This window comes from Oncorhynchus nerka, linkage group LG22 (genome assembly GCF_034236695.1).
Source record: "Oncorhynchus nerka isolate Pitt River linkage group LG22, Oner_Uvic_2.0, whole genome shotgun sequence".
NCBI lineage: Eukaryota > Metazoa > Chordata > Actinopteri > Salmoniformes > Salmonidae > Oncorhynchus > Oncorhynchus nerka.
In genome coordinates this window covers 54793611-54817581 of record NC_088417.1, presented here as the reverse complement: position 1 = coordinate 54817581, position 23971 = coordinate 54793611, and the positions used below count along the sequence as shown (strand labels likewise).

General features: G+C 44.4%; 1 protein-coding gene and 1 long non-coding RNA gene across 5 annotated transcripts; one reads left to right on the top strand and one right to left on the bottom strand.

Annotated features, from left to right (window-relative positions):
• Positions 1-6480: 6480 nt before the first annotated feature.
• On the top strand, positions 6481-7831 carry LOC135563887 (uncharacterized). The gene is made up of 3 exons (XR_010460629.1): positions 6481-6754; positions 6851-6962; positions 7057-7831. It is a non-coding gene; the product is annotated as an uncharacterized LOC135563887 (long non-coding RNA).
• Positions 7832-9486: 1655 nt separating this feature from the next.
• LOC115105361 (heterogeneous nuclear ribonucleoprotein L-like) lies at positions 9487-18033 on the bottom strand. 4 transcript variants are annotated; one of them, XM_029627309.2, is made up of 14 exons: positions 17926-18033; positions 16603-16721; positions 16233-16470; positions 16035-16120; positions 15623-15719; positions 15438-15510; positions 11931-11966; positions 11573-11641; positions 11195-11475; positions 10921-11042; positions 10594-10795; positions 10411-10468; positions 10145-10300; positions 9487-9840 (listed from the first exon to the last, which is right to left on the bottom strand). In XM_029627309.2, exons 1-14 carry the CDS (start codon positions 18004-18006, stop codon positions 9782-9784), a joined length of 1677 nt encoding a protein of 558 aa, XP_029483169.1. In that variant the 5' UTR covers positions 18007-18033; the 3' UTR covers positions 9487-9781. The 4 variants fall into 4 exon arrangements, with proteins under 4 accessions (XP_029483169.1, XP_029483172.1, XP_029483170.1 ...); XM_029627312.2 differs by having other exon boundaries at positions 10193-10300; XM_029627310.2 differs by having other exon boundaries at positions 10145-10288.
• Positions 18034-23971: the final 5938 nt, after the last annotated feature.

Genomic DNA, 23971 nt, shown 5'->3' with positions numbered 1-23971 from the left:
AGCAAACCTCTCGCCCACATGACACAATACACGTGCAGTTGTGAGGCCGGTTGGACGTACTGCCAAATCCAGCCTCATCTATGAATATGAGTTCCTAGGGGATAGGACTTGCATCCAACTCCATGATTCTCTGAAATAACTGTAAATACTGTAATTGCTATATAGTTAGGTTCACTGGCAACATCAATGAGTCTCTAATGTTTAAAAAATGTAATACTACTACATTGCTTACTTGCACATATTCTTACCATTTATCTTTGGGAAATCCATTCAAATAGCACTCTGTAGATTTGCTTCATCCGGAGTTGGTGTTTCTTAAGGATGCTGGCTATGGTTGATAAGCTCGCTCTGATGTTATGGCAGAGTTTTCAATAATCTGTTGTTGGATTTCCCACAGTCTTATGGCATTATTTTCAACTACCATTTGCACAATGGCAGCCTCCTGTTCGTCTGTAAATAGACGCTTTCTACCACCACGTACATGGTGGACGTCTTTCAGTTCTACAAAAACTAAATAGCATGAAGTAGAGTAAACACTACAGTAATAAAGTATACAAAATAAACATGTTACAAATTAGTATAGCTCCCAATTTCATACATACAGTAATACTTAAAACATTTACTTTTTTTCTCCTTACTGTATGTATTGGAATCTACAGTTTTACTGTGCTTTATGTTGTACTACTGTAAAGTAGTAAAAGTAGTAGATAGGTCCAATGTCTGCAGTACATAATGTGGCAGGGAGAGGTGAGGGGAGTGGTTATTGAGGGGAGATAACTTGCAGTCCGCTGGCTCCACCCCTGAGCCTTATATGGACTTCCTGACCCGACGAGGCGAGGCTGTGGATCGTTAAGCCAGGGAATGCTTGAAGTTAAAGGAGGAAGCAGCCTGCACAAAGGGGCAGAGTAAGGAGAAAGCAATGTGTGTTATGAAGAGTGGAAGAAAGAATAATATATGTGAGATTACCTGTTGTGACCTGGGGCCTGTTGCACAAAAGTAGAATTAAGACATCCGGGATAAATGACTCAGCTGAGCTCAATGAAGCCAAAACATGTGCGTCCAGGCTTAATTGGTTGCACAAAGACCAAGCCAGGATGAGCAGACACGGATTCATTAAACCAGGTGAAACCAATCCTGGATAGGTGCGCGCTCACGGCTCACTCAAATAGACCCCGCCACAGATCACAGATTAACTGATTTACCATGGCAACTAGAGCCGCGTACTTTTCCCCGTCGGAAGCACAAATCCTAATGGAGGCATACGAGGAGGTAAAAGATATAATTAAGAAGAAAGGCAACACCGCCACAGTGATAAAGCGAAGAGAAAAAGCGTGGCAAAGTATTGCAGACCGCCTGAATGCGTAAGTAGTGCACAATTACACACTCACCGCTCCGCTGAAACATCACAATTACAATTCAAATATTTAATTCACATCTCCAAAAATGCAGTTGTACTGTAATTATGAAACGGTTAAATTTTTAATTGAAATGCACTGCAGATATGAGTGAAATTGTGTAAAGTAACTCCATCACACTGTATAAAGCTATGATAAATTTTTTGATATTTTTACTGAAAACAAGACAAAAATACCAAGTAATTTTTTGCAGTGTGACTCCATTAAATGTGTGTGTGTGTGTAGATTAAACATGAACGGGCCAAAACGGACATGGCAGCAGGTCAAAATCAAATACAAGAACATTCTGCAGAATGGTATGGTCCCTGACTAATATTTAACAAAGCACACGCATATATTGTACCCAGAAGGTGCCTGCTCACACATTGTCTGTACTGTTTTAGCAGTGAAAAAGAATACCCACAGACAAGGCACGGGTTGTGGGTCACCAAAGGCTGACCTTACCCCAGCAGAGGACATGGCCTTGGAGCTAAATAAAGGCAGGCCTGTCTTAGAGGGGATCCCTGGGGGGAAAGAGACGAGCATAGGTTCCTCCCAAGATGCCACCCGCTTCATTTCAAGGTATGTCCTTCCATCTCTACATGGGATACAACCACATTCATATTGAATCAATTTGGACTGTCTGACTTTGGTTTACCTATTGCCTTGCAGTGCCTGGCAGCACTGTGTTCCTGTTAGAGCCACCAGCACAAGCACCAGACGATGCTGATCCAGTGAGTACTCCATCAAAGGCATACTGTAGGCCTGGCATGTCTTGTCTACTAGCTTCAATATGAATCCGATTAAATGTGATAGGGTGAAGGCCCCAGTGCAGCAGCAACAGCACATGATGGAGACGATGATGATGATGAGGAGGAGGAGACCATCTCTCTGGATTCCAGAAGGCATGAGGTATCATGTTAAGACTGTGAAAGTACTATTTACTCTACAATGGTGAGGAGTCCTCATCAAAATCAAAAAATCTAATTTCTTTTACAGGACCCAGATGCTATACAGTGGGAAAACCAGCCTGGCAACATAGTGCGTATTAATAAAAGGACACCACATCCTGCCAAATTCCAGCTGCGCTAATTGTATTGTGTTCACAGAGCTCACAAGCTATCAGAAAGTTGTATGGCAACCACCTCCGGCGCCAAATAGAACTGGCAGACATAGACATTCAGTACAAGAAGAAAAAGATGGAAAATCTTGCACTGGAGTCCGAAATAAAAAAGAGGACAATTGGGAAACTGGACCTTGAAATAAAAAAACTTGAGAGGGAGGTGAGATATGCCTTCAATGTACACTGTATGCTAACTGTAACACAAATGTATTAATCATTATTTTTCTTTCCTCCCCCAGCTCCAAGAAGATGACACAGCTCAAAATAAAAATTAGGTATATTCTCGTAAAGTCAAGTGAGCCATGACATATGAGCTCTTATTGTGAGCACACAGGACGGTGGCATCTTTCGAAGGTTTTTTTAATTTTCCCAGCAATCAGTACAACCAAGTCATCGTTAAAAGGCATCGCCCTCTTTTGCCCACCCCCCAGCACCAGGTGTGGCCACTAGCCTATATGAAGGCCCAAAATTGTGTGTTCCTTTCTGCTCTGACAATGGCATGCCCATTCGTGCGAGATGTGGTGGATGAAGAAGCACTTGTGCTGAGGAGAGCCTTCATGCGAGAAAGGGTCTTCAGGGACCGGTTGGACCCACTGGCCTTCCCTGATGACCATCTATATGAAAGATACAGGTTTTCTGCAGATGGCATCAGGTATCTATGCAGACTACTGGGTCCCAGGATTAAGCACCGCACTGCACGGAGCCATGCACTGAGTGTGGAGCAAATGGTTTGTGTGGCCTTGCGCTTTTTTGCTAGTGGAGCCTTCCTGTACTCAGTGGGGGATGCAGAACAGCTGAACAAGGCCACAATTTGCCGCACAATAAGGAGTGTGTGTCTGGCTATCAAAGCATTAGCAGATGTCTTCATCTCCTTCCCTGGCCACAGAAGACTCTGTGACTTCAAAGAGGAGTTCTATAGGATTGCAGGTAAGAGGATCTACAAATTACAGGACAACTTCCAATCTCCTCTGCATTAGCGTAGCCTCTTCTCTAGCCTATCAACTATGTGTCTGTCTATCCCTGTTCTCTCCTCTCTGCACAGACCATATAAACGCTCCACACCGCATGGCCGCGGCCACCCTAATCTGGTGGTCCCAGCGCGCACGACCCACGTGGAGTTCCAGGTCTCCGGTAGCCTCTGGAACTGCCGATCTGCGGCCAACAAGGCAGAGTTCATCTCAGCCTATGCCTCCCTCCAGTCCCTCGACTTCTTGGCTCTGACGGAAACATGGATCACCACAGACAACACCGCTACTCCTACTGCTCTCTCTTCGTCCGCCCACGTGCTCTCGCACACCCCGAGAGCTTCTGGTCAGCGGGGTGGTGGCACCGGGATCCTCATCTCTCCCAAGTGGTCATTCTCTCTTTCTCCCCTTACCCATCTGTCTATCGCCTCCTTTGAATTCCATGCTGTCACAGTTACTAGCCCTTTCAAGCTTAACATCCTTATCATTTATCGCCCTCCAGGTTCCCTCGGAGAGTTCATCGATGAGCTTGATGCCTTGATAAGCTCCTTTCCTGAGGACGGCTCACCTCTCACAGTTCTGGGCGACTTTAACCTCCCCACGTCTACCTTCGACTCATTCCTCTCTGCCTCCTTCTTTCCACTCCTCTCCTCTTTTGACCTCACCCTCTCACCTTCCCCCCCTACTCACAAGGCAGGCAATACGCTCGACCTCATCTTTACTAGATGCTGTTCCTCCACTAACCTCATTGCAACTCCCTCCAAGTCTCCGACCACTACCTTGTATCCTTTTCCCTCTCGCTCTCATCCAACACTTCCCACACTGCCCCTACTGGATGGTATCGCGCCGTCCCAACCTTCGCTCTCTCTCCCCCGCTACTCTCTCCTCTTCCATCCTATCATCTCTTCCCTCTGCTCAAACCTTCTCCAACCTATCTCCTGATTCTGCCTCCTCAACCCTCCTCTCCTCCCTTTCTGCATCCTTTGACTCTCTATGTCCCCTATCCTCCAGGCCGGCTCGGTCCTCCCCTCCCGCTCCGTGGCTCGACGACTCATTGCGAGCTCACAGAACAGGGCTCCGGGCAGCCGAGCGGAAATGGAGGAAAACTCGCCTCCTGCGGACCTGGCATCCTTTCACTCCCTCCTCTCTACATTTTCCTCCTCTGTCTCTGCTGCTAAAGCCACTTTCTACCACTCTAAATTCCAAGCATCTGCCTCTAACCCTAGGAAGCTCTTTGCCACCTTCTCCTCCCTCTTGAATCCTCCTCCCCCTCCCCCTCCTCCCTCTCTGCAGATGACTTCGTCAACCATTTTGAAAAGAAGGTCGACGACATCCGATCCTCGTTTGCTAAGTCAAACGACACCGCTGGTTCTGCTCACACTGCCCTACCCTGTGCTCTGACCTCTTTCTCCCCTCTCTCTCCAGATGACATCTCGCGTCTTGTGACGGCCGGCCGCCCAACAACCTGCCCGCTTGACCCTATCCCCTCCTCTCTTCTCCAGACCATCTCCGGTGACCTTCTCCCTTACCTCACCTCGCTCATCAACTCATCCCTGACCGCTGGCTACGTCCCTCCCGTCTTCAAGAGAGCGAGAGTTGCACCCCTTCTGAAAAAACCTACACTCGATCCCTCCGATGTCAACAACTACAGACCAGTATCCCTTCTTTCTTTTCTCTCAAACTCTTGAACGTGCCGTCCTTGGCCAGCTCTCCCGCTATCTCTCTCAGAATGACCTTCTTGATCCAAATCAGTCAGGTTTCAAGACTAGTCATTCAACTGAGACTGCTCTTCTCTGTATCACGGAGGCGCTCCGCACTGCTAAAGCTAACTCTCTCTCCTCTGCTCTCATCCTTCTAGACCTATCGGCTGCCTTCGATACTGTGAACCATCAGATCCTCCTCTCCACCCTCTCCGAGTTGGGCATCTCCGGCGCGGCCCACGCTTGGATTGCGTCCTACCTGACAGGTCGCTCCTACCAGGTGGCGTGGCGAGAATCCGTCTCCTCACCACGTGCTCACCACTGGTGTCCCCAGGGCTCTGTTCTAGGCCCTCTCCTATTCTCGCTATACACCAAGTCACTTGGCTCTGTCATAACCTCACATGGTCTCTCCTATCATTGCTATGCAGACGACACACAATTAATCTTCTCCTTTCCCCTTCTGACGACCAGGTGGCGAATCGCATCTCTGCATGTCTGGCAGACATATCAGTGTGGATGACGGATCATCACCTCAAGCTGAACCTCGGCAAGACGGAGCTGCTCTTCCTCCCGGGGAAGGACTGCCCGTTCCATGATCTCGCCATCACGGTTGACAACTCCATTGTGTCCTCGTCCCAGAGCGCTAAGAACCTTGGCGTGATCCTGGACAACACCCTGTCGTTCTCAAATAACATCAAGGCGGTGGCCCGTTCCTGTAGGTTCATGCTCTACAACATCCGCAGAGTACGACCCTGCCTCACACAGGAAGCGGCGCAGGTCCTAATCCAGGCACTTGTCATCTCCCGTCTGGATTACTGCAACTCGCTGTTGGCTGGGCTCCCTGCCTGTGCCATTAAACCCCTACAACTCATCCAGAACGCCGCAGCCCGTCTGGTGTTCAACCTTCCCAAGTTCTCTCACGTCACCCCGCTCCTCCGCTCTCTCCACTGGCTTCCAGTTGAAGCTCGCATCCGCTACAAGACCATGGTGCTTGCCTACGGAGCTGTGAGGGGAACGGCACCTCAGTACCTCCAGGCTCTGATCAGGCCCTACACCCAAACAAGGGCACTGCGTTCATCCACCTCTGGCCTGCTCGCCTCCCTACCACTGAGGAAGTACAGTTCCGCTCAGCCCAGTCAAAACTGTTCGCTGCTCTGGCCCCCAATGGTGGAACAAACTCCCTCACGACGCCAGGACAGCGGAGTCAATCACCACCTTCCGGAGACACCTGAAACCCCACCTCTTTAAGGAATACCTAGGATAGGATAAAGTAATCCTTCTCACCCCCCCTTAAAAGACTTAGATGCACTATTGTAAAGTGGCTGTTCCACTGGATGTCATAAGGTGAAAGCACCAATTTGTAAGTCGCTCTGGATAAGAGCGTCTGCTAAATGACTTAAATGTAATGTAAATGTAACTGTTAACACATAGTAGGATACTCATTACTTTGTGTGACAGGTTTCCCCAATGTCATTGGTGCAGTGGACTGCACACACAAGGATAAAAGCCCCCTCAGGTGCCCATGAGGCCGATTTTGTGAATAGGAAATCCTTTCACAGCATTAATGTTCAGGTGAACATAACTTTTTGATATTGTCCATTGACGAACACTCTGCATTGCCAGTGATGTGCATTGATTGGTGTAATATTCCTCATCTTATGATTTCAGATGGTCTGCAATGCTGACTGTGTGATCAGCAATGTTGTGGCAAAATGGCCTGGCTCAGTCCATGACTCCAGAATCTTTCGGGCCTCTGAAATCTATCAGTGCCTATCACAAGGTAAGCCACACAACCCCTATTTATAACCATCATGGCTGTGTCAAGAATATCACTGTGTTTATGAGGTAGTAATGATGAGATTTTGTGTTGACAGGTGAATTCTCTGGTGTGTTGCTGGGAGACAGGGGGTATGGCTGCCAGCCTTTTCTCCTGACACCTTTCACAGACCCCCAGGAAGCACAGCAGGCCTACAACCATGCCCATGCCAGGACCAGGGCCAGAGTTGAAATGACCTTTGGCCTCCTGAAGGCACGCTTTCACTGCCTTCACAAATTAAGGGTCAGCCCTGTTAGGGCATGTGATATTACTGTGGCTTGTGCTGTCCTCCACAATGTGGCCTGCCTGAGGAAGGAGAGGGCCCCCAGAGTGCCACCAGCCATGGACTGGGACAATCCGGCAATCTTCCTGATGACGACAGTGGTCGGCTGCTGAGGGACCAATATGTGTTGAATTATTTTAGTTAGTATGTGTGCTTTCAATTTTGGTTAAATATGTCCTGCGGTGGCAGAGGAATTTGGGTTTTTTTTTTGGGTTCGTTTTTTGACGAATTTGGCCTCTTATGATGTTTGTGCGGTATACTGTGTGTAATACAAGGCTGCAGGGAGGCTACTGCATCCATTCATTTGTCTGTTCAGTTGATGTGTATGGATTTGTCCTGCATTTATTTTAGTGTGCAGACATGCAGGGTGTGTTATATACAGACCTTTGAATGTGTATGTATCATTTTGTATAATATGCTTGGATTCTGTGCTTTCCATCTTGTAGAGTCACTGTGACTTCAGTTTCGAAAGGAGCTGATGGTTTACCTGCTTTGTTTTGTCCTTATTCAATAAAGGAACATAATGTTACACATTGTGTTTTTATATTCATATGGAATGTGTATTTGTTTATATGACAGAGTACTAGGGCCACACTGAAGAAAAAGGATAAAGTCATAAATGTATGAGGCTGGTTCTTTCTGCAGAAAAGCTACATATTGTTTTTACAGTTTTGATACTTATGACAATGTGATACTTAATATTCTGGCACATCAGCATGTCTTTGTTTATGAAACCATACTGAAGTACAATTTCACGAAATGCCCCACATCTGTCATTTTAACAACTGTCCTTTAAAACAACTGGTTACAATATTATGACTTGTGTTTTTTTTCCCCTCTGTGGCCCTAATATTCTATCATTTTATATATAGCCTTATAGTCTATGGGAAACTGTAAATTATCTAATGATAGCAACATCTAAAAATCATTTTTTATCCGAAATTAATGATCACAAACGTTTAAATAATAACAGTGGGTCTAGTTATATGTGATAATGTATAGTGAGCAGTGAAATAACTATTGGTTTCCATTTGTGGTGACTGCTGACTGACATTAGGGATGAGATTAAATAGATCCTGGAATTTAGCCTGGTCTGGAGCAGGCTAGCTCCACAGAATAAATCTCCATGGTAATTTATACCATAACATATCCTCCTGCCCCCTATCCATCTTTAGTGCAACCGGATTACGGATCAATTGAGCCAGGATCACCAAGATATCCTGGCTTAATCCCTTATCCTAGTTTTGTGCAACAGGCCCCTGGACTGTTGGATTACCCCCCAACCAGATTGGCGGAGGACCTGAGTTTTAGGATTACCCCTGGAGGAAGGAACGGACAATAAGAACGGCTTGTGGACTGAAGTAATTGATGAATTCTCCCTTTTCCCCATGTGTACAAAAATCCCTAATAAACTACCCATTTGCGTTCTAAATGTGCTACTGCATGTTTTGTTATTGAACTTGAAGATGTGGAAACCCCACACCCTTGAGCCTGCTATAATACCTATTTTGATTTTGGAATGTCCAGATGATGAATGCACCAGACTTACTTTGTCAAAGTCTCAAACAAGTAAGGGTCAAGTGTTACATGTGTATAGGTTCTAATTTGTCAGAAAGTGTGCACTCAAAATCTTATTGTATGTTAATTGGACATGGCCTTACATTCTTTAGGGGGTATGAATTAGAGTACATACTGTGACTATGCATTGCAGTTTATACTCCACATGCATGGATTCCCGTTGGACCACACCAGAGGCCTGTTCTACGTGCTGGTAAATCGGGTCCCTGGGTTGTTCCAAATAGTTATAGCTTTAACATCCATAGTGTTTGCTATCCTGATTTGTCTTATTTGCATATCTTTTACAAGTTGTGTGCTCATTTTTCAAATGGTTAGATAAATTAAACAGTACCCTATTCAGTGCACAACTTGCTCTAGTCAAAAGTAGTGCACTAAATAGGGTGCCATTTGGGATGCAACCTTGGACTCAAATAGAATATAACCACAAATCATGACATATCTTCCCTTTCAGTACTGTTGTTTCCTTCCTCCAGATGACCCTGGCCACCGTAGTAGGAATCCTCTTCTGCTTCATTGTGTATACCTGCTGTGGTCCAGGCTTGAAGAACCTGTTTAAGGCCTTATATCTACTAACTGAAAAGATCACAGCCCTATACTTCACCATTCACTTTATTAAAACAGACAGGCTGTATTAACATGGAATTTTTATTTCAGAATAGGAGCGGTTCTTTTTTCCAAGGTCTAATGTACAGAACAAATCAAATTCAACAATAAGTCAAAAAAAAAAATTCTACATCAAACAATACACTCACTGGTACAAAATCTTGTCCGCAATATTATCAAGGAAAACACTTGTCAGTCTCATACATTTTGTTTCTGATTCATACAGGGGACTTGTAGTGAAGATGTGAATGCAATATACACTATGCATGGACACAGAGCATTACAGATTTGTGTGTGGGGGGGGGGGTCAGAGTTCTTTCTAGTTGGCATGCTGCGCAGTTGAGAAACACAGCTTCAGTGTGTAAGGGTACGGACCACCTGGAAGAAAGGGGAGGGGGAGGTTATCCAACTGGAAAGATTGTGTCAGTCTGGAATAATACATTAACTAGTCTGGGGTGGATTCCCAAAAACAAAGAATCGTTAGCATTAAGATCATAGTTCCTACATTTACACTTGAGCCAAAATCTGCAGCGTTTACCATGAATTTGATCTCTGCGAACATAGTCGGTAGGGTAGTACCGTGGCTTTGAATGAATCCTGGCCTTAAGGTGATCTTAGCGCTGAAGATGATAATGTTTTTGGGAAAGTCACTCCTGAAGGACAGACTAGTGTATTTGCTCACCGTTGGTATCATTAGCGGTGTTGTTGTTATCGCAGTCGGAGTACTTACTGGGGTTCTTCATCTGGTAGTGGTTCATCATGGCCAGAGCCTCCATGGAATCGTTTATAGACTCCCACTCCAGCAGCCCGGATGAGCTCCTCTCACCTGTCGCGCCACCCGAGGCGAGACACACATTCTAATTTATTGACACTGCAACACCTGACCCATGGGAATTCACTCTAATTTAAAGACCAGATATTCATGCAAATAAAGTTCATATCACTCACTCTTTCCAGTGAAGAGTTTGATGCTGGATGGATTCTTCACACCAAGTTCCTCACAGACCTGAAAGGATCACCCCCCCACACACACACAAACTAGGTAAGTAAACTTGTAACATTCAACTCTCCAAGAAAACCAACAACCCAATCCAAAGCTCACAGCCCCCAAATCCTCTCCAGTTGTCTTACCCCATTGAAGACCTCCACGGAGATGTCGGGCTGCCCGTTGAAGAAGTGCAGGACGTTGCTGGGATGCTGGATGCGGTTCTTTGCCGCCTGCTCCGGGGAGGTGAAGCGGTTGTTGCGGGAGCCGTGGAAGTCCTTGAAGCTGCTGGAGCTGTCCTCCAGTTCGTAGGACTGACCAGGCATGATGGCCTGCTGCTTGGACACACTGTGGACGGTGGATGGACAACACTAGTATGAGTGTACATTAACACCACAAACCTGTGAGGCGTCTGTTACTAGTCTGTTTCTTTGGATGTCAATGTGTATGCAGAGTTTGAAAGCAGCACTGACCAGACATTGAGCTTCTGTCCAAACAGGAAGTTGTTGTTGAGGTGGCTGATGGCACGGTCCACAGCGTAGCAGTCGCCCATCTCCACCATGGCTGCCCCCGGCTTACTCTTCATGAACTTCACCTGAGGACGGAGGGGGACAGGGTTCAGAAACACTATCCTACTACCCACCTCCAACATGGCCACAGAACAGATTTTTCACCAGTCTATACCCCCAACAAGAACAGTGTATAACCCCTGACTCAATAATACACTGTTCCCCTGTCTGGACTCACCCGCTCCACATTGCCGTAGAGACAGAAGACGTTGAAGACCTTGTCGGCGTTGATCTTCGCAGGCTCCAGGCCGTACACCATGACAACAGGGGAGTCAGCGTGGGCGGTGTAGTCACCGGGGGGAGGTGGGCCATGTCCGTACCCAGGTCCCCCGTAGCTTCCACCACGTCCGCGGCCACGCCCTCCCATAGGAGGCCCCATGCGGCGCCCGCCCTCATAGTGAGGAGGGGGCCCATAGCCACTTTCATCATGGTAGCCGTGATAAGCACCAGTCGGCCCGCCTTGTGAGAGGAATGGATAGACAGAGTGGTGGTTACTGGGCAAACCGATTCAAATAGTCACTGGAGTCCTTCTAGACATCCCAACTCCTATACTTACCATACTCTGGAGGGTGGTCTCCTAGTAGAGCTGGCGGCCTCGCACGCTTGTTGGGGTTGGCATTGGGATCTGAGAGCAAGAAATAGCAATAAAGTTAGCCACTGAATGCTGATTTGACAGTGTATCAAGAGGCACAGCTACAAGCTATGGGGCAGTGTTGTGATTAACATGCACGAGAAGCTGGGTTAAGATATTTACTGTCTTAAAACCATACGTTACAAGCTTATGCAGGCCCTCATACTATATGTTACCATAACTAAAACAAAATGTAAGGATTTAACAGCAGCATAGTGAATAGAACAGTCACACTAATGTATTCCATTATTGCTCAATCATTATCATACGAACTCACACACACCTTGTGAATTGTTCCAATTGCCTTCAGCATCAGCATCTGTGCAGGTACATACACGTCAAAACAAATCATGTACAAACTTGAATATTTGTTTATAGTTTAACCAAAAGCAAGAATTTCAAATTAACATTTAATCAGTAACATGTTGCAAAACATAAAATGACATCTAGGAAAAACTAGAACCCCCTGACAAATAAACTAATTCAAACACTAACGGGCTACATGTATTAAGATTTTTTATAAATCAGAACAATTCTATTAAAATGTACAGTCATTACATTGGTTAAAAGGAGCAGCCCTTTTCCCCAGTTAGTAGTAATGTGATATAGCACTAATAATACATTGAATATCACTTAGTAGCTAAGCTTAATGTTTATTTGATTCTAGCATGACTCGAGTTTCATAGCCTGACAAATGCATAGCACCCCACCCATGGACAACAGTCTGAAAAGCATTTGACAAAAACATGGCCTGGAATTGTATACGTGTGAGTGAATATATTACATTGGCCTGCATCAAAAGATGAGACTAGAAATTCAATTCCTTCTTCCCCTTTTCATAGAAGTTGCTGTGAGACAACACATTTCTAAAGCAATATTACAGAGGATAGCCTAAAGAGCACTAGCAGCAATCTCAGTGAGGAGATTCCAGAACTAATTTGATAAGTCAACGATTTACATATGGGGTTGACAAAGTCAATCACAACAAGCAGACATTTACATTTCAATCATTCTCTATCACCTGGTCAGTCACGTCTCTTTACATGTACTTACAGCACCAGACACGGAGAAGACAGGATGCAGAAGGCTGGTAGGGGGCACTGGTCAGTGAGGATCCCACCCACCAAACCTGTGACTCCAGCTTCAACTCACTGTTTCCACATTTCCCCACCAGAGAAAGAGTAAACACCAATCTTCCACGCTTCGCTCCAAGTTGGTTGCTTTGTTTTTAAGTGTTGCCATTTGAGGCACATTTCCAGCTTACCGTGCTTTGACCGCAAAGCCAGAGGACATTTGCACCGTTTGAGGCGTGTCTTGTCGTCAGACACAGAGCCAAACCTGCATCACACGGGAGGCGTTAAGAGGCATCACTACAGGCCAGTTTAGAAAGGAAAAAACAACGTAGTAGAATCAACACAACAGCACAGAGAGAAGAGGGGAGGGTACAAGGGAAAAAAACAGAGCACCCAAAGTCCATCAATGCAGAGAGAAGTTTGGGAAATGCTGAGGTTTCTATCAGTTTGCCTCTGTGCTTGTATGCTTGGCGGGTGTTTGATGCTTGTGTCTTCGTGGTCCCCGTTTGGGTTTGTGCAGTGCGTCTTCTCATGTAAGGGGCCACAGTGTGCTGCTTGTTTTTTTTTGTACAATGGATGTGGTCCCCCCCAATGGCGAAGTGAGGCATCTAGTGCTTGGCAGTAAAATCATCTGGAATGGCATTGTCTGCGTGGTGGTGTGTTGTCATGGCGATTCAACTTGGTGTGTTGTTGCCATGAGTATTCAGCTCGGTGGTGTTTTGTTCAGCACAAGAGGGGAGAGTGATATCAAAAGGAAGCCCACACACCCAAGTCAAGAGACGGGACGGCATAGGGGTAGTTTGAGAAAAAGTGTTCCCGCTGCCTCTGTATATTGTCTCAGTATGTAGTGTCATCTGTTCCCTTCTCGGGCTGTTAAGTGTGTTTTGAAAACTCCTCTGTTGCTCGCTTAGTGGTTGGTGTCTGACAGTCGGATCCCGAGGGCTGGGAGGAGTGGCCTTATCGGCCACACACGAGACTCCTGCCCCCATCAAACAAAATGTGTTGTGTCAATAGGTGAGATCTTCAGCGCTCTGGAGATGGGATATGCTGTACTTGTAAGAGGAGGATGGATATCAATCTATCAGATCAGTCTGTGGTGGTGGATAATGCTGGGTGTCTGCTCACAGACTCTTGGGAGTCTCAGGCCCTCACCATGATGGCTATTTTCCCCAAACCAAAAGTGGGAAAAAAAGAGGAACTTGGTTTTCCTTGCAGAAGTGGAGAGAGTAGTGGTGGAAATTTGGATTAGGAAGAAAATCAGGTTGTGTGAATTCCAGTGTCTGCTGCCCCCATTGTGTCCGATGTTAACCGAGGAACTGGTTGGTTTGGAATGCCTGTGGGTGGGTGCTGTTGTAGCTGATGTGTCTTAAGCTACAGCATGTGTCTGCTTAGGGCTTTAGGTGAGTCTGTATGACTGTGCACAGTGAGGACACGAGGAGCAGCGCCGGCCGCACTTAACACCTGCACATTAACAGGGGCTGTCTAAACACTGCCGGTATTTCTCTCTTACACCTCCGGAGTGTCAAATGTCTGAAATGAAGATGTGGCCATGGTGTGGATGAAACTACTAAGACCAAAACGCATCGTGGCTAAAATATGAGAATCTGATAGTCAAATGGACTAACACCTCAAATAGAAATGTGTTCCCTTTTGCATAAAGGGATCAGGGCATACAGCTAGAAGCAAGGCAAATGGCATACTGCAATTTCACAGTGTCCCATTGGATGGCAAATATTATCTGCTGTAAAGAGGTTGAACTAAGAGAGCAATGTTAGATTAATGTATCTACCAAGCTTCATACATTAGTGTAACACCATGATTTTATTTTGGCACTCATGGCAGCACACCATATACAAATGGAGAGAAGGCCACAAGAAACCCTGCCTGGATTCAAAACTGCCACAAATAGTCAGAATGAACAACTGATTGACAGGTCGTAAACTGGACTTCTTGAAAGTTCCAGGAATACCATGGATTCCTTTAACACTTGCCTCTGCAATGTTACCATAGAGATTCCTAATGAAATAAACATTTTAATTAAAGGCCACCCCAAAGGCAGGGAAAGCTAGTCCATGCGAGCTACAGGGTCAGAGGTTGCTAACACACACTGGCTGGAACAAAAACCTACAGACACTTTAACCTCAAGGAACACATTTGAATGCCAAACCTGACTTTAGCCATGATTGGTCAGACTAAAAAAAGAACCATAAGTGTTATTTTTCAACAACAACAAAAAAATCTCCAATATGGTTTTGAGATTAATGGGTGCAGGGGCATTCCAAGCAAGACACCTAGGGTGTAACACGGTGCTTGGGTGCAGACAGGAGCTTGACGTGAGGGAGTGAGGTGTGACACACACTGCGAGGAATGTGAACCTGTGTGACGAGAACCTAGGTGCTTCATTGTGACATAACGAGGCATTCATCAGCTTAGCCAAGCAGACGATTCACCATGCAGGAGCATGTGCTGCAAAATGGCTACCCCTCGAGGTCACTCCTTGTGCCCTTACTGTCTGTCGTGTTGTGAGAGAGCGTGATGCGTCACAGAAGTAGTGCCTCACCCGCATCACTGCTCGTCGTGGCCAAAGTCACCACGGAGCAGGGCGTTCAAAGGCACTACGCCCGGAGGCCTGGGACCCTACCCATCCCACAATGCCATAAGAGCAGGAGGGGAAGAGAGAAGGGGAGGGATGCGGGGCTGTGTTTTTTTTTTTTTACCGTGGCCACTCGGGTTGGGGTTTGTGTAGTCCCAGGTGTCCTGGTCATTTTTGAACACGTTGAGGCGGGTTGGCTGTAAAGAGAGACATTTGAGCATTTGATTATTTTGCCCATTGCATTGTTCCTTCAGTTAAATTACCTTAGTGTTTAGATGGACAATTGAAGATAAGCATGTAACCACTCACCTTGGCATACTCAATCTTCAGTGTGCAGCAGCCAGAGTAGATGTCTGCCCCATTTAGAGAGGCCTTCGCCCTCTGGGCACTTTGTACAGCATCAAATGTATGGGAAGTCATGGAAACTATGGGTATTAAATGCATACTCTGCCTACTTTCCACATATGTTTCTCTTGTAATTCAAAGCTCTATTTATGAAACAATGAGCACTTTATACAAAATTAGATCTATGTCAAGTACAAATATTTACTAGCCACCACTTGCAAATGACAACAGTCAGTGGTGCTGACAGGAGCTTTAACTGTGGCGTGAAGTAAGGTTGTGCGGCATGCACAGTGGAGAATGTGAACCTGTGTGTGGTGACGAGATTCCCTGCGCGATACGACATTTTCAACAATATGAGATTTTGAGCAAAGGATATTCCACCATGGCCTGAACGCCATTCTTCCTGAAGATGACAATCCTTTGGACGGGCCCACAGTTGTTACAGACTGTGTACAGCACATCCTGCAAATCAAAGAGCCAAATGGTATGACTAACAACGCAATGCAGGGAGCCAAACAATTGTGCCTTGTCACAGCAACGAAACAGCTGCGTTGTATAATAGTGGGTGTGTTACCGAGGTGATGGGGTAGATGGGGTTCATGATGGTGAGCAGCAGCACGTTATTGACGCTGCGCGAGTCGTCTGGGTCTCCGGGCCGGGAGATCTTCTGGCTGGTGGAGTAGTTGATGAAGGCGGGGTGCCCGGCAATGTAGACCTGGTTCTCGGCTGCATAGGTCACAGCATTGCAGGATCCATTCATGTCCTCGTACTCCACCAGGGCCTGGCGCTTCTTGGGCATCATGACCACATAACTGTGAAGAGAATGGAAGATGGAATAATTTGGTTTCTATGCACTGCATGATAAACCTACAGGAACAAAAGACTTCACCAATGAATTTGGAATGGTGCAAAATAAAAATCTGTTCAAAGAAAAGGATAATTACCTTATGGTCCCGAACTCCTGCAGGGCTTCCACTAGATCTGCCTCCATGATGCCATCGACAAGGCCCCTGATGTGGACCACTGGGGAAGGGAGTGTTTTATGGGGGTCATCATAGCCCTCCTTACAAACACGACAAAAAAGTTTAGAGAAAACCAGTACAGATTACCAATTAAAAACAACCTGTATTGATGACAGAGCAACAGAGGAACCACCCAAGAGTACAACACAAATCCAAGCTAGCTAAAGTAAACAATGATGGGGTTGGCAAGCAAAGTGTGTACTAAGTAGAACACCAAATCATAAACATAATTTAAAGGGTGTATAAATCTTTGTATAAAGTGCCTGATCTTCTTGAAAAGCCAATCCCGTGTATAAGTGAGTAGGATGGATGTCAGCCTGAGGATTGTTAGCTGGCTAACTAACTAACTAACTTAGGTAGAAAATACTCGGAAACAAGCGCACAAAACGGGGTGGGTATAATTTGTGGAACGTTCCAACAGGAATCTGTGCCAAAAACTTTGTAAATAAAAAGTTGCCAACAAGCAATACATATAAAGTTGTATATCGGCAGAATAAGATACCAGGTAAGGAGTGGGCAATTTTGTTGAGTTTTTCCACTCACAAGGTTTATTCAACAAACAACGCATACAAAGTAGCACGATCAATTCACCTTGCTAACTCGCTACCTAATAGGCATACCTCACTACGTAGTTTATGCTTTATGTTTGTCCATAGGTTACCAGAGTGAGGACAGACATTTTTCGGAATAAACTTTGAAATATCACACTCCCTACCCGGTATCTTATTCGGCCGCTATACAACTTTGTATGCGTTGTTCGTTGGCAACCTTGTTATTTACGAAGTTTTTGGAACAGATTCCTGTTGGAACGTTCCACAAATTATACCCACCCCACAAAATGAATTACATTGTCACCAAGTATTCCCGCTTGGATATGGTGACTAAACTAACCTCCATCATACAACGCTAACTAACGTTCGGAACCTAGTTAGCTAACGCCTACTATCTCATTAGCCGTACATCTTCGACGATAAAATTACGCAAGATAGCAATGTTGGCTACGTTAAATACAGTTTACAAAACTGGAGAAATACATAGCTAACTAGTTTAGCTAGAAAAAAAAAAACGGTTGTGCGGCTAGCTAGTTACCTTCAGCTAACGTTAGCTAGTTCTGTCTGGCTCAGGCTAGCTAGTGTTCAGCATTCATGTTGTTGCACACTCGAAGTTCCAAAATGCTGAGGGTAGGAAATGTTTTACTGATGCATGCACTTTTCATCCCCAACGAAGTCGCCAGTCAATACTTACCGTCGTCATCCCGTCTTCGGTTTTCTGTCTTTTTGTTGCTCTGCCACCCTCGTTGTAATAGCGACCTGCTGCAGCAGCCATGTTGTCTTCTTCTTCTAGAATATTATGGCAAACATTATAGGTGCATGCTGCCACCTACTGTACTGGAGTGTGTTGTCACCGGGAGTACAATACACGATCTTGTCCCGATTTAGCTGTCCCAGACAAGTTTTTAAGATCGGAGACAAAATCACCATGTTGTTGCCTACTCGGGACGGGCGGCTCGTTAAATGTGAGCGGGTCAAAGGCGCAATCAGAGGGCTTCCGATCTCGTATGTGAGCAGGCCTAGATGTCCCGTAGTTTCAAACATGTTTAATTTTATCGGACAAAAATCTGCAATGCTCTTGTGGAGTGAGATGTACAACGACACGTTTTGAAAACGGTGATCAGCCAAAGCCAAAGAGAGCTTGCCAGAGAAGAGGCCATTGCAGCGGTCTAAGGCACTCAGTGCATGAGGCATCACTACAGTCCCTGGTTCGAATCCAGCCTGTATCATATCCGGCCGTGATTGGGAGTTCCATAGGGCGGTGCACAATTAACTCAGCATCGTCCCGGTTTGGTAGGGGTAGGCCGTCATTGTAAATAAGAATTTGTTCTTAACTGACTTGCATAGTTAAATAAAAAATAAAATAACGAAAGCATCAAATCGTTACAGCTCTGAAGTGCACAAGCAATGTTATTCAATTCAAAATGTTGACTAGACATTTCAACTCTGTGTGGCAAGCGTAAATGTCTGGCTGAAAACGTTAACGAGGCTGCTTTGATCCACAGCTCGTTGTAGCTACGTTAAATCGTATCACATCATTGTTTTAGCGAGACAACGTGCAATCGACAATCCTCACGACCAAGCGAAGAACCTTGTAGTGTGTCATCCCCGTCTGTGCCACATCTTTTAGTGTTGGCAAGACAACAAAAAAATACAGGAAATACGGTCGTTTAATGTGAGGCTCAGTGACGTTAGGATTTTGATGGTCATGTTGTGTACACCCGGTTTAAATGTTTTAAGAACCAAACACTAGAGAAACTAAACCCTAATCTAATCGTGTACTACTTGTATTGCACCGACTCAGATGACTGATGATTGTCTAAAATAAATGGATAATAAGATAGTTTGAACTGTATTGTTAGATTTCAGTGCAGCCTTTGAAGTTATTGATCATAATTTGTTATTGAAAAAACTCACTTGTTATGAATTTACATAACCTGCCATCACATGGTTGGAGAGTTGAGGGTCGAAGAGAATTTGACTTGTTCTCTTTTTGTCTTTTTAATAAACATTTGTTTGTTGAAAATGCATAACCACTTGTATAATCTATTTGCATACACTTCAAACAGACATACATACCCCACCAGACACACCGCTATGGGTTTCTTCACTGTACCCAAACCAAAAACAGATTTAATGCATCACTCAGTTATGTATAGAGCCATGCATTGTGGAATGATTTGCCATCAGAGGTTACTCAGGCAAAAAGCAAGCTTTAAAAAATACATTATATCACTTCATCTCTTTCTAAAGATCTAATTTAACTGTATATAAGAATATGAATATGTATGAATAGTGTGTAAATAGTATTTTTGTTGTCTCTTGTCTTTCCAATATATAACTCTTATATTGTAGATTTTTTAAATGGTAAATGGTATATATATATATATATATATTTGAACCATAAACACACATATTTGAATGTAGAAACCCTACCCACAGGCTGTTCATACAAAACAACTGTTTATCAGCCATTTTCATCTTTGAGAAGAACATACAGTAAGACTTTGCCACTGATCATTTAAATCCCCAGTTAATCAACCATCTTTCAACAGCCAATATATGCTGTAGCTTGTTGAATTGATTTGATCATGAGAGATTTTTTTAAATTTATTTTTTATTTCACCTTTATTTAACCAGGTAGGCTAGTTGAGAACAAGTTCTCATTTGCAACTGCGACCTGGCCAAGATAAAGCATAGCAGTGTGAACAGACAACACAGAGTTACACATGGAGTAAACAATTAACAAGTCAATAACACAGTAGAAAAAAAAGGGGGAGTCTATATACAATGTGTGCAAAAGGCATGAGGAGGTAGGCGAATAATTACAATTTTGCAGATTAACACTGGAGTGATAAATGATCAGATGGTCATGTACAGTGCAGAAGTGCAGAAAATTAAATAAATAAAAACAGTATAAAAACAGTATGGGAATGAGGTAGGTGAAAATGGGTGGGCTATTTACCGATAGACTATGTACAGCTGCAGCGATCGGTTAGCTGCTCAGATAGCTGATGTTTGAAGTTGGTGAGGGAGATAAAAGTCTCCAACTTCAGCGATTTTTGCAGTTCGTTCCAGTCACAGGCAGCAGAGTACTGGAACGAAAGGCGGTCAAATGAGGTGTTGGCTTTAGGGATGATCAGTGAGATACACCTGCTGGAGCGCTTGCTACGGATGGGTGTTGCCATCGTGACCAGTGAACTGAGATAAGGCGGAGCTTTACCTAGCATGGATACAGTGCCTTGCGAAAGTATTCGGCCCCCTTGAACTTTGCGACCTTTTGCCACATTTCAGGCTTCAAACATAAAGATATAAAACTTTATTTTTTTGTGAAGAATCAACAACAAGTGGGACACAATCATGAAGTGGAACGACATTTATTGGATATTTCAAACTTTTTTAACAAATAAAAAACTGAAAAATTGGGCGTGCAAAATTATTCAGCCCCCTTAAGTTAATAGTTTGTAGCGCCACCTTTTGCTGCGATTACAGCTGTAAGTCGCTTGGGGTATGTCTCTATCAGTTTTGCACATCAAGAGACTGTATTTTTTTCCCATTCCTCCTTGCAAAACAGCTCGAGCTCAGTGAGGTTGGATGGAGAGCATTTGTGAACAGCAGTTTTCAGTTCTTTCCACAGATTCTCGATTGGATTCAGGTCTGGACTTTGACTTGGCCATTCTAACACCTGGATATGTTTATTTTTGAACCATTCCATTGTAGATTTTGCTTTATGTTTTGGATCATTGTCTTGTTGGAAGACAAATCTCCGTCCCAGTCTCAGGTCTTTTGCAGACTCCATCAGGTTTTCTTCCAGAATGGTCCTGTATTTGGCTCCATCCATCTTCCCATCAATTTTAACCATCTTCCCTGTCCCTGCTGAAGAAAAGCAGGCCCAAACCATGATGCTGCCACCACCGTGTTTGACAGTGGGGATGGTGTGTTCAGGGTGATGAGCTGTGTTGCTTTTACGCCAAACATAACGTTTTGCATTGTTGCCAAAAAGTTCAATTTTGGTTTCATCTGACCAGAGCACCTTCTTCCACATGTTTGGTGTGTCTCCCAGGTGGCTTGTGGCAAACTTTAAACAACACTTTTTATGGATATCTTTAAGAAATGGCTTTCTTCTTGCCACTCTTCCATAAAGGCCAGATTTGTGCAATATACGACTGATTGTTGTCCTATGGACAGAGTCTCCCACCTCAGCTGTAGATCTCTGCAGTTCATCCAGAGTGATCATGGGCCTCTTGGCTGCATCTCTGATCAGTCTTCTCCTTGTATGAGCTGAAAGTTTAGAGGGACGGCCAGGTCTTGGTAGATTTGCAGTGGTCTGATACTCCTTCCATTTCAATATTATCGCTTGCACAGTGCTCCTTGGGATGTTTAAAGCTTGGGAAATCTTTTGTATCCAAATCCGGCTTTAAACTTCTTCACAACAGTATCTCGACCTGCCTGGTGTGTTCCTTGTTCTTCATGATGCTCTCTGCGCTTTTAACGGACCTCTGAGACTATCACAGTGCAGGTGCATTTATACGGAGACTTGATTACACACAGGTGGATTGTATTTATCATCATTAGTCATTTAGGTCAACATTGGATCATTCAGAGATCCTCACTGAACTTCTGGAGAGAGTTTGCTGCACTGAAAGTAAAGGGGCTGAATAATTTTGCACGCCCAATTTTTCAGTTTTTGATTTGTTAAAAAAGTTTGAAATATCCAATAAATGTCGTTCCACTTCATGATTGTGTCCCACTTGTTGTTGATTCTTCACAAAAAAGACAGTTTTATATCTTTATGTTTGAAGCCTGAAATGTGGCAAAAGGTCGCAAAGTTCAAGGGGGCCGAATACTTTCGCAAGGCACTGTATTCCTTCCCCTCTTCCAAATTGCTCCATTGTCAGAATATAAGGACGCCCTAATGCCCCTAACCACATTCGTAAAAACATTGGTAATAATAATGTTGAACAGAATATAACTGATAGCACTGCCTTGAGGAATACTATTAGCATTTGAATTTATGACTCCCCATTAGCTGCTGCCAAGGTAGCAGCTACTCTTTCTGGGGTCCAGAAAAATTAAGGCAGATATATACAATTTTATAAACATTACAATACATTTTTACAACATATTTCACAACACATTGTCAACTCCAAAATCATCATATACACTGTGTCCCATTTGAACTCGAAAGGAACAATTAAATAGAAGGCCAAAACCCAGTTAAATAACCTCACACCAATGCCCAATCTTTCCATCTTCATCAGTAGCCCTTCTCTCCACATAGTATTATAGGCCTTTTCAATGTCAAAAAAGACAGTAGCCATTACTTCTTTCGTGACCAGAGTTTTTTTTTTTACACTTATTTGCTCACCTTGACTAATACATCCAGGGTAGGTCTACCTTTACAGAAACCACTTTGACAATGACTCTATAAACCTCTGTGCTCCAGGAAATATAAATCTATTGACAATCATCTTTTCCATCAGTTTACATACAGTGGGGCAAAAAAAGTATTTAGTCAGCCACCAATTGTGCAAGTTCTCCCACTTAAAAAGATGAGGGCTTTTCATCATAGGTACACTTCAACTATGACAGACAAAATGAGAAGAAGAAAAATCCAGAAAATCACATTGGAGGATTTGTAATGAATTTATTTGCAAATTATGGTGGAAAATAAGTATTTGGTCAATAACAAACGTTTATCTCAATACTTTGTTATATACCCTTTGTTGGCAATGACAGAGGTCAAACATTTTCTGTTAGTCTTCACAAGGTTTTCACACACTGTTGCTGGTATTTTGGCCCATTCCTGCATGCAGATCTCCTCTAGAGCAGTGATGTTTGGGGGCTGTTGCTGGGCAACACAGACTTTCAACTCCCTCCAAAGATTTTCTATGGGGTTGAGATCTGGAGACTGGCCACTCCAGGACCTTGAAATGCTTCTTACGAAGCCACTCCTTCGTTGCCCGGGCGGTGTGTTTGGGATCATTGTCATGCTGAAAGACCCAGCCACGTTTCATCTTCAATGCCCTTGCTGATGGAAGGAGGTTTTCACTCAAAATCTCACGATACATGGCCCCATTCATTCTTTCCTTTACATGGATCAGTCGTCCTGGTCCCTTTGCAGAAAAACAGCCCCAAAGCATGATGTTTCCACCCCCATGCTTCACAGTAGGTATGGTGTTCTTTGGATGCAACTCAGCATTCTTTGTCCTCCAAACACGAGTCAACTACAAACAAGCAAGATTTCTTCAGATAGCTTTACAGTTCAAAGTGGATGGCCATGATAATGTCCCAATTTCAATGTCTCACTTGAGCCGCCATCACCTTTACCACCCATTATGTCTTGTCCATTCGTCAACCAGTATACCAGCAACATAAGAGAAGTTTAGAACAGATCTCTCCCCATGCTCACTCCACGTGGACTCCTCTCGCACTCCTGAGAAAAGACATGAGAGAAAAGCAGTTGATAGCTTAGATTGGATGATGTACACCGGTTGCTGGCTCGGACTCATTTCTCTCGGTAGAAGTGGTGTGGACAGGGCCATATTGAACGCCTTTGTCACTCTTCTTCAGCCAGTTAGAGGGGTGTTTGATGTACACACACTGTTCGGTCCAATTATCTCTTCCATGCATTAAGATACCGTCTGATGTCACTTTTCATGATAACCTCAAGAGGACAGATCAGAACAACAGTTTAGTTCAGTTCATTAACTATATGATAAATTAATACTTTTACCAAT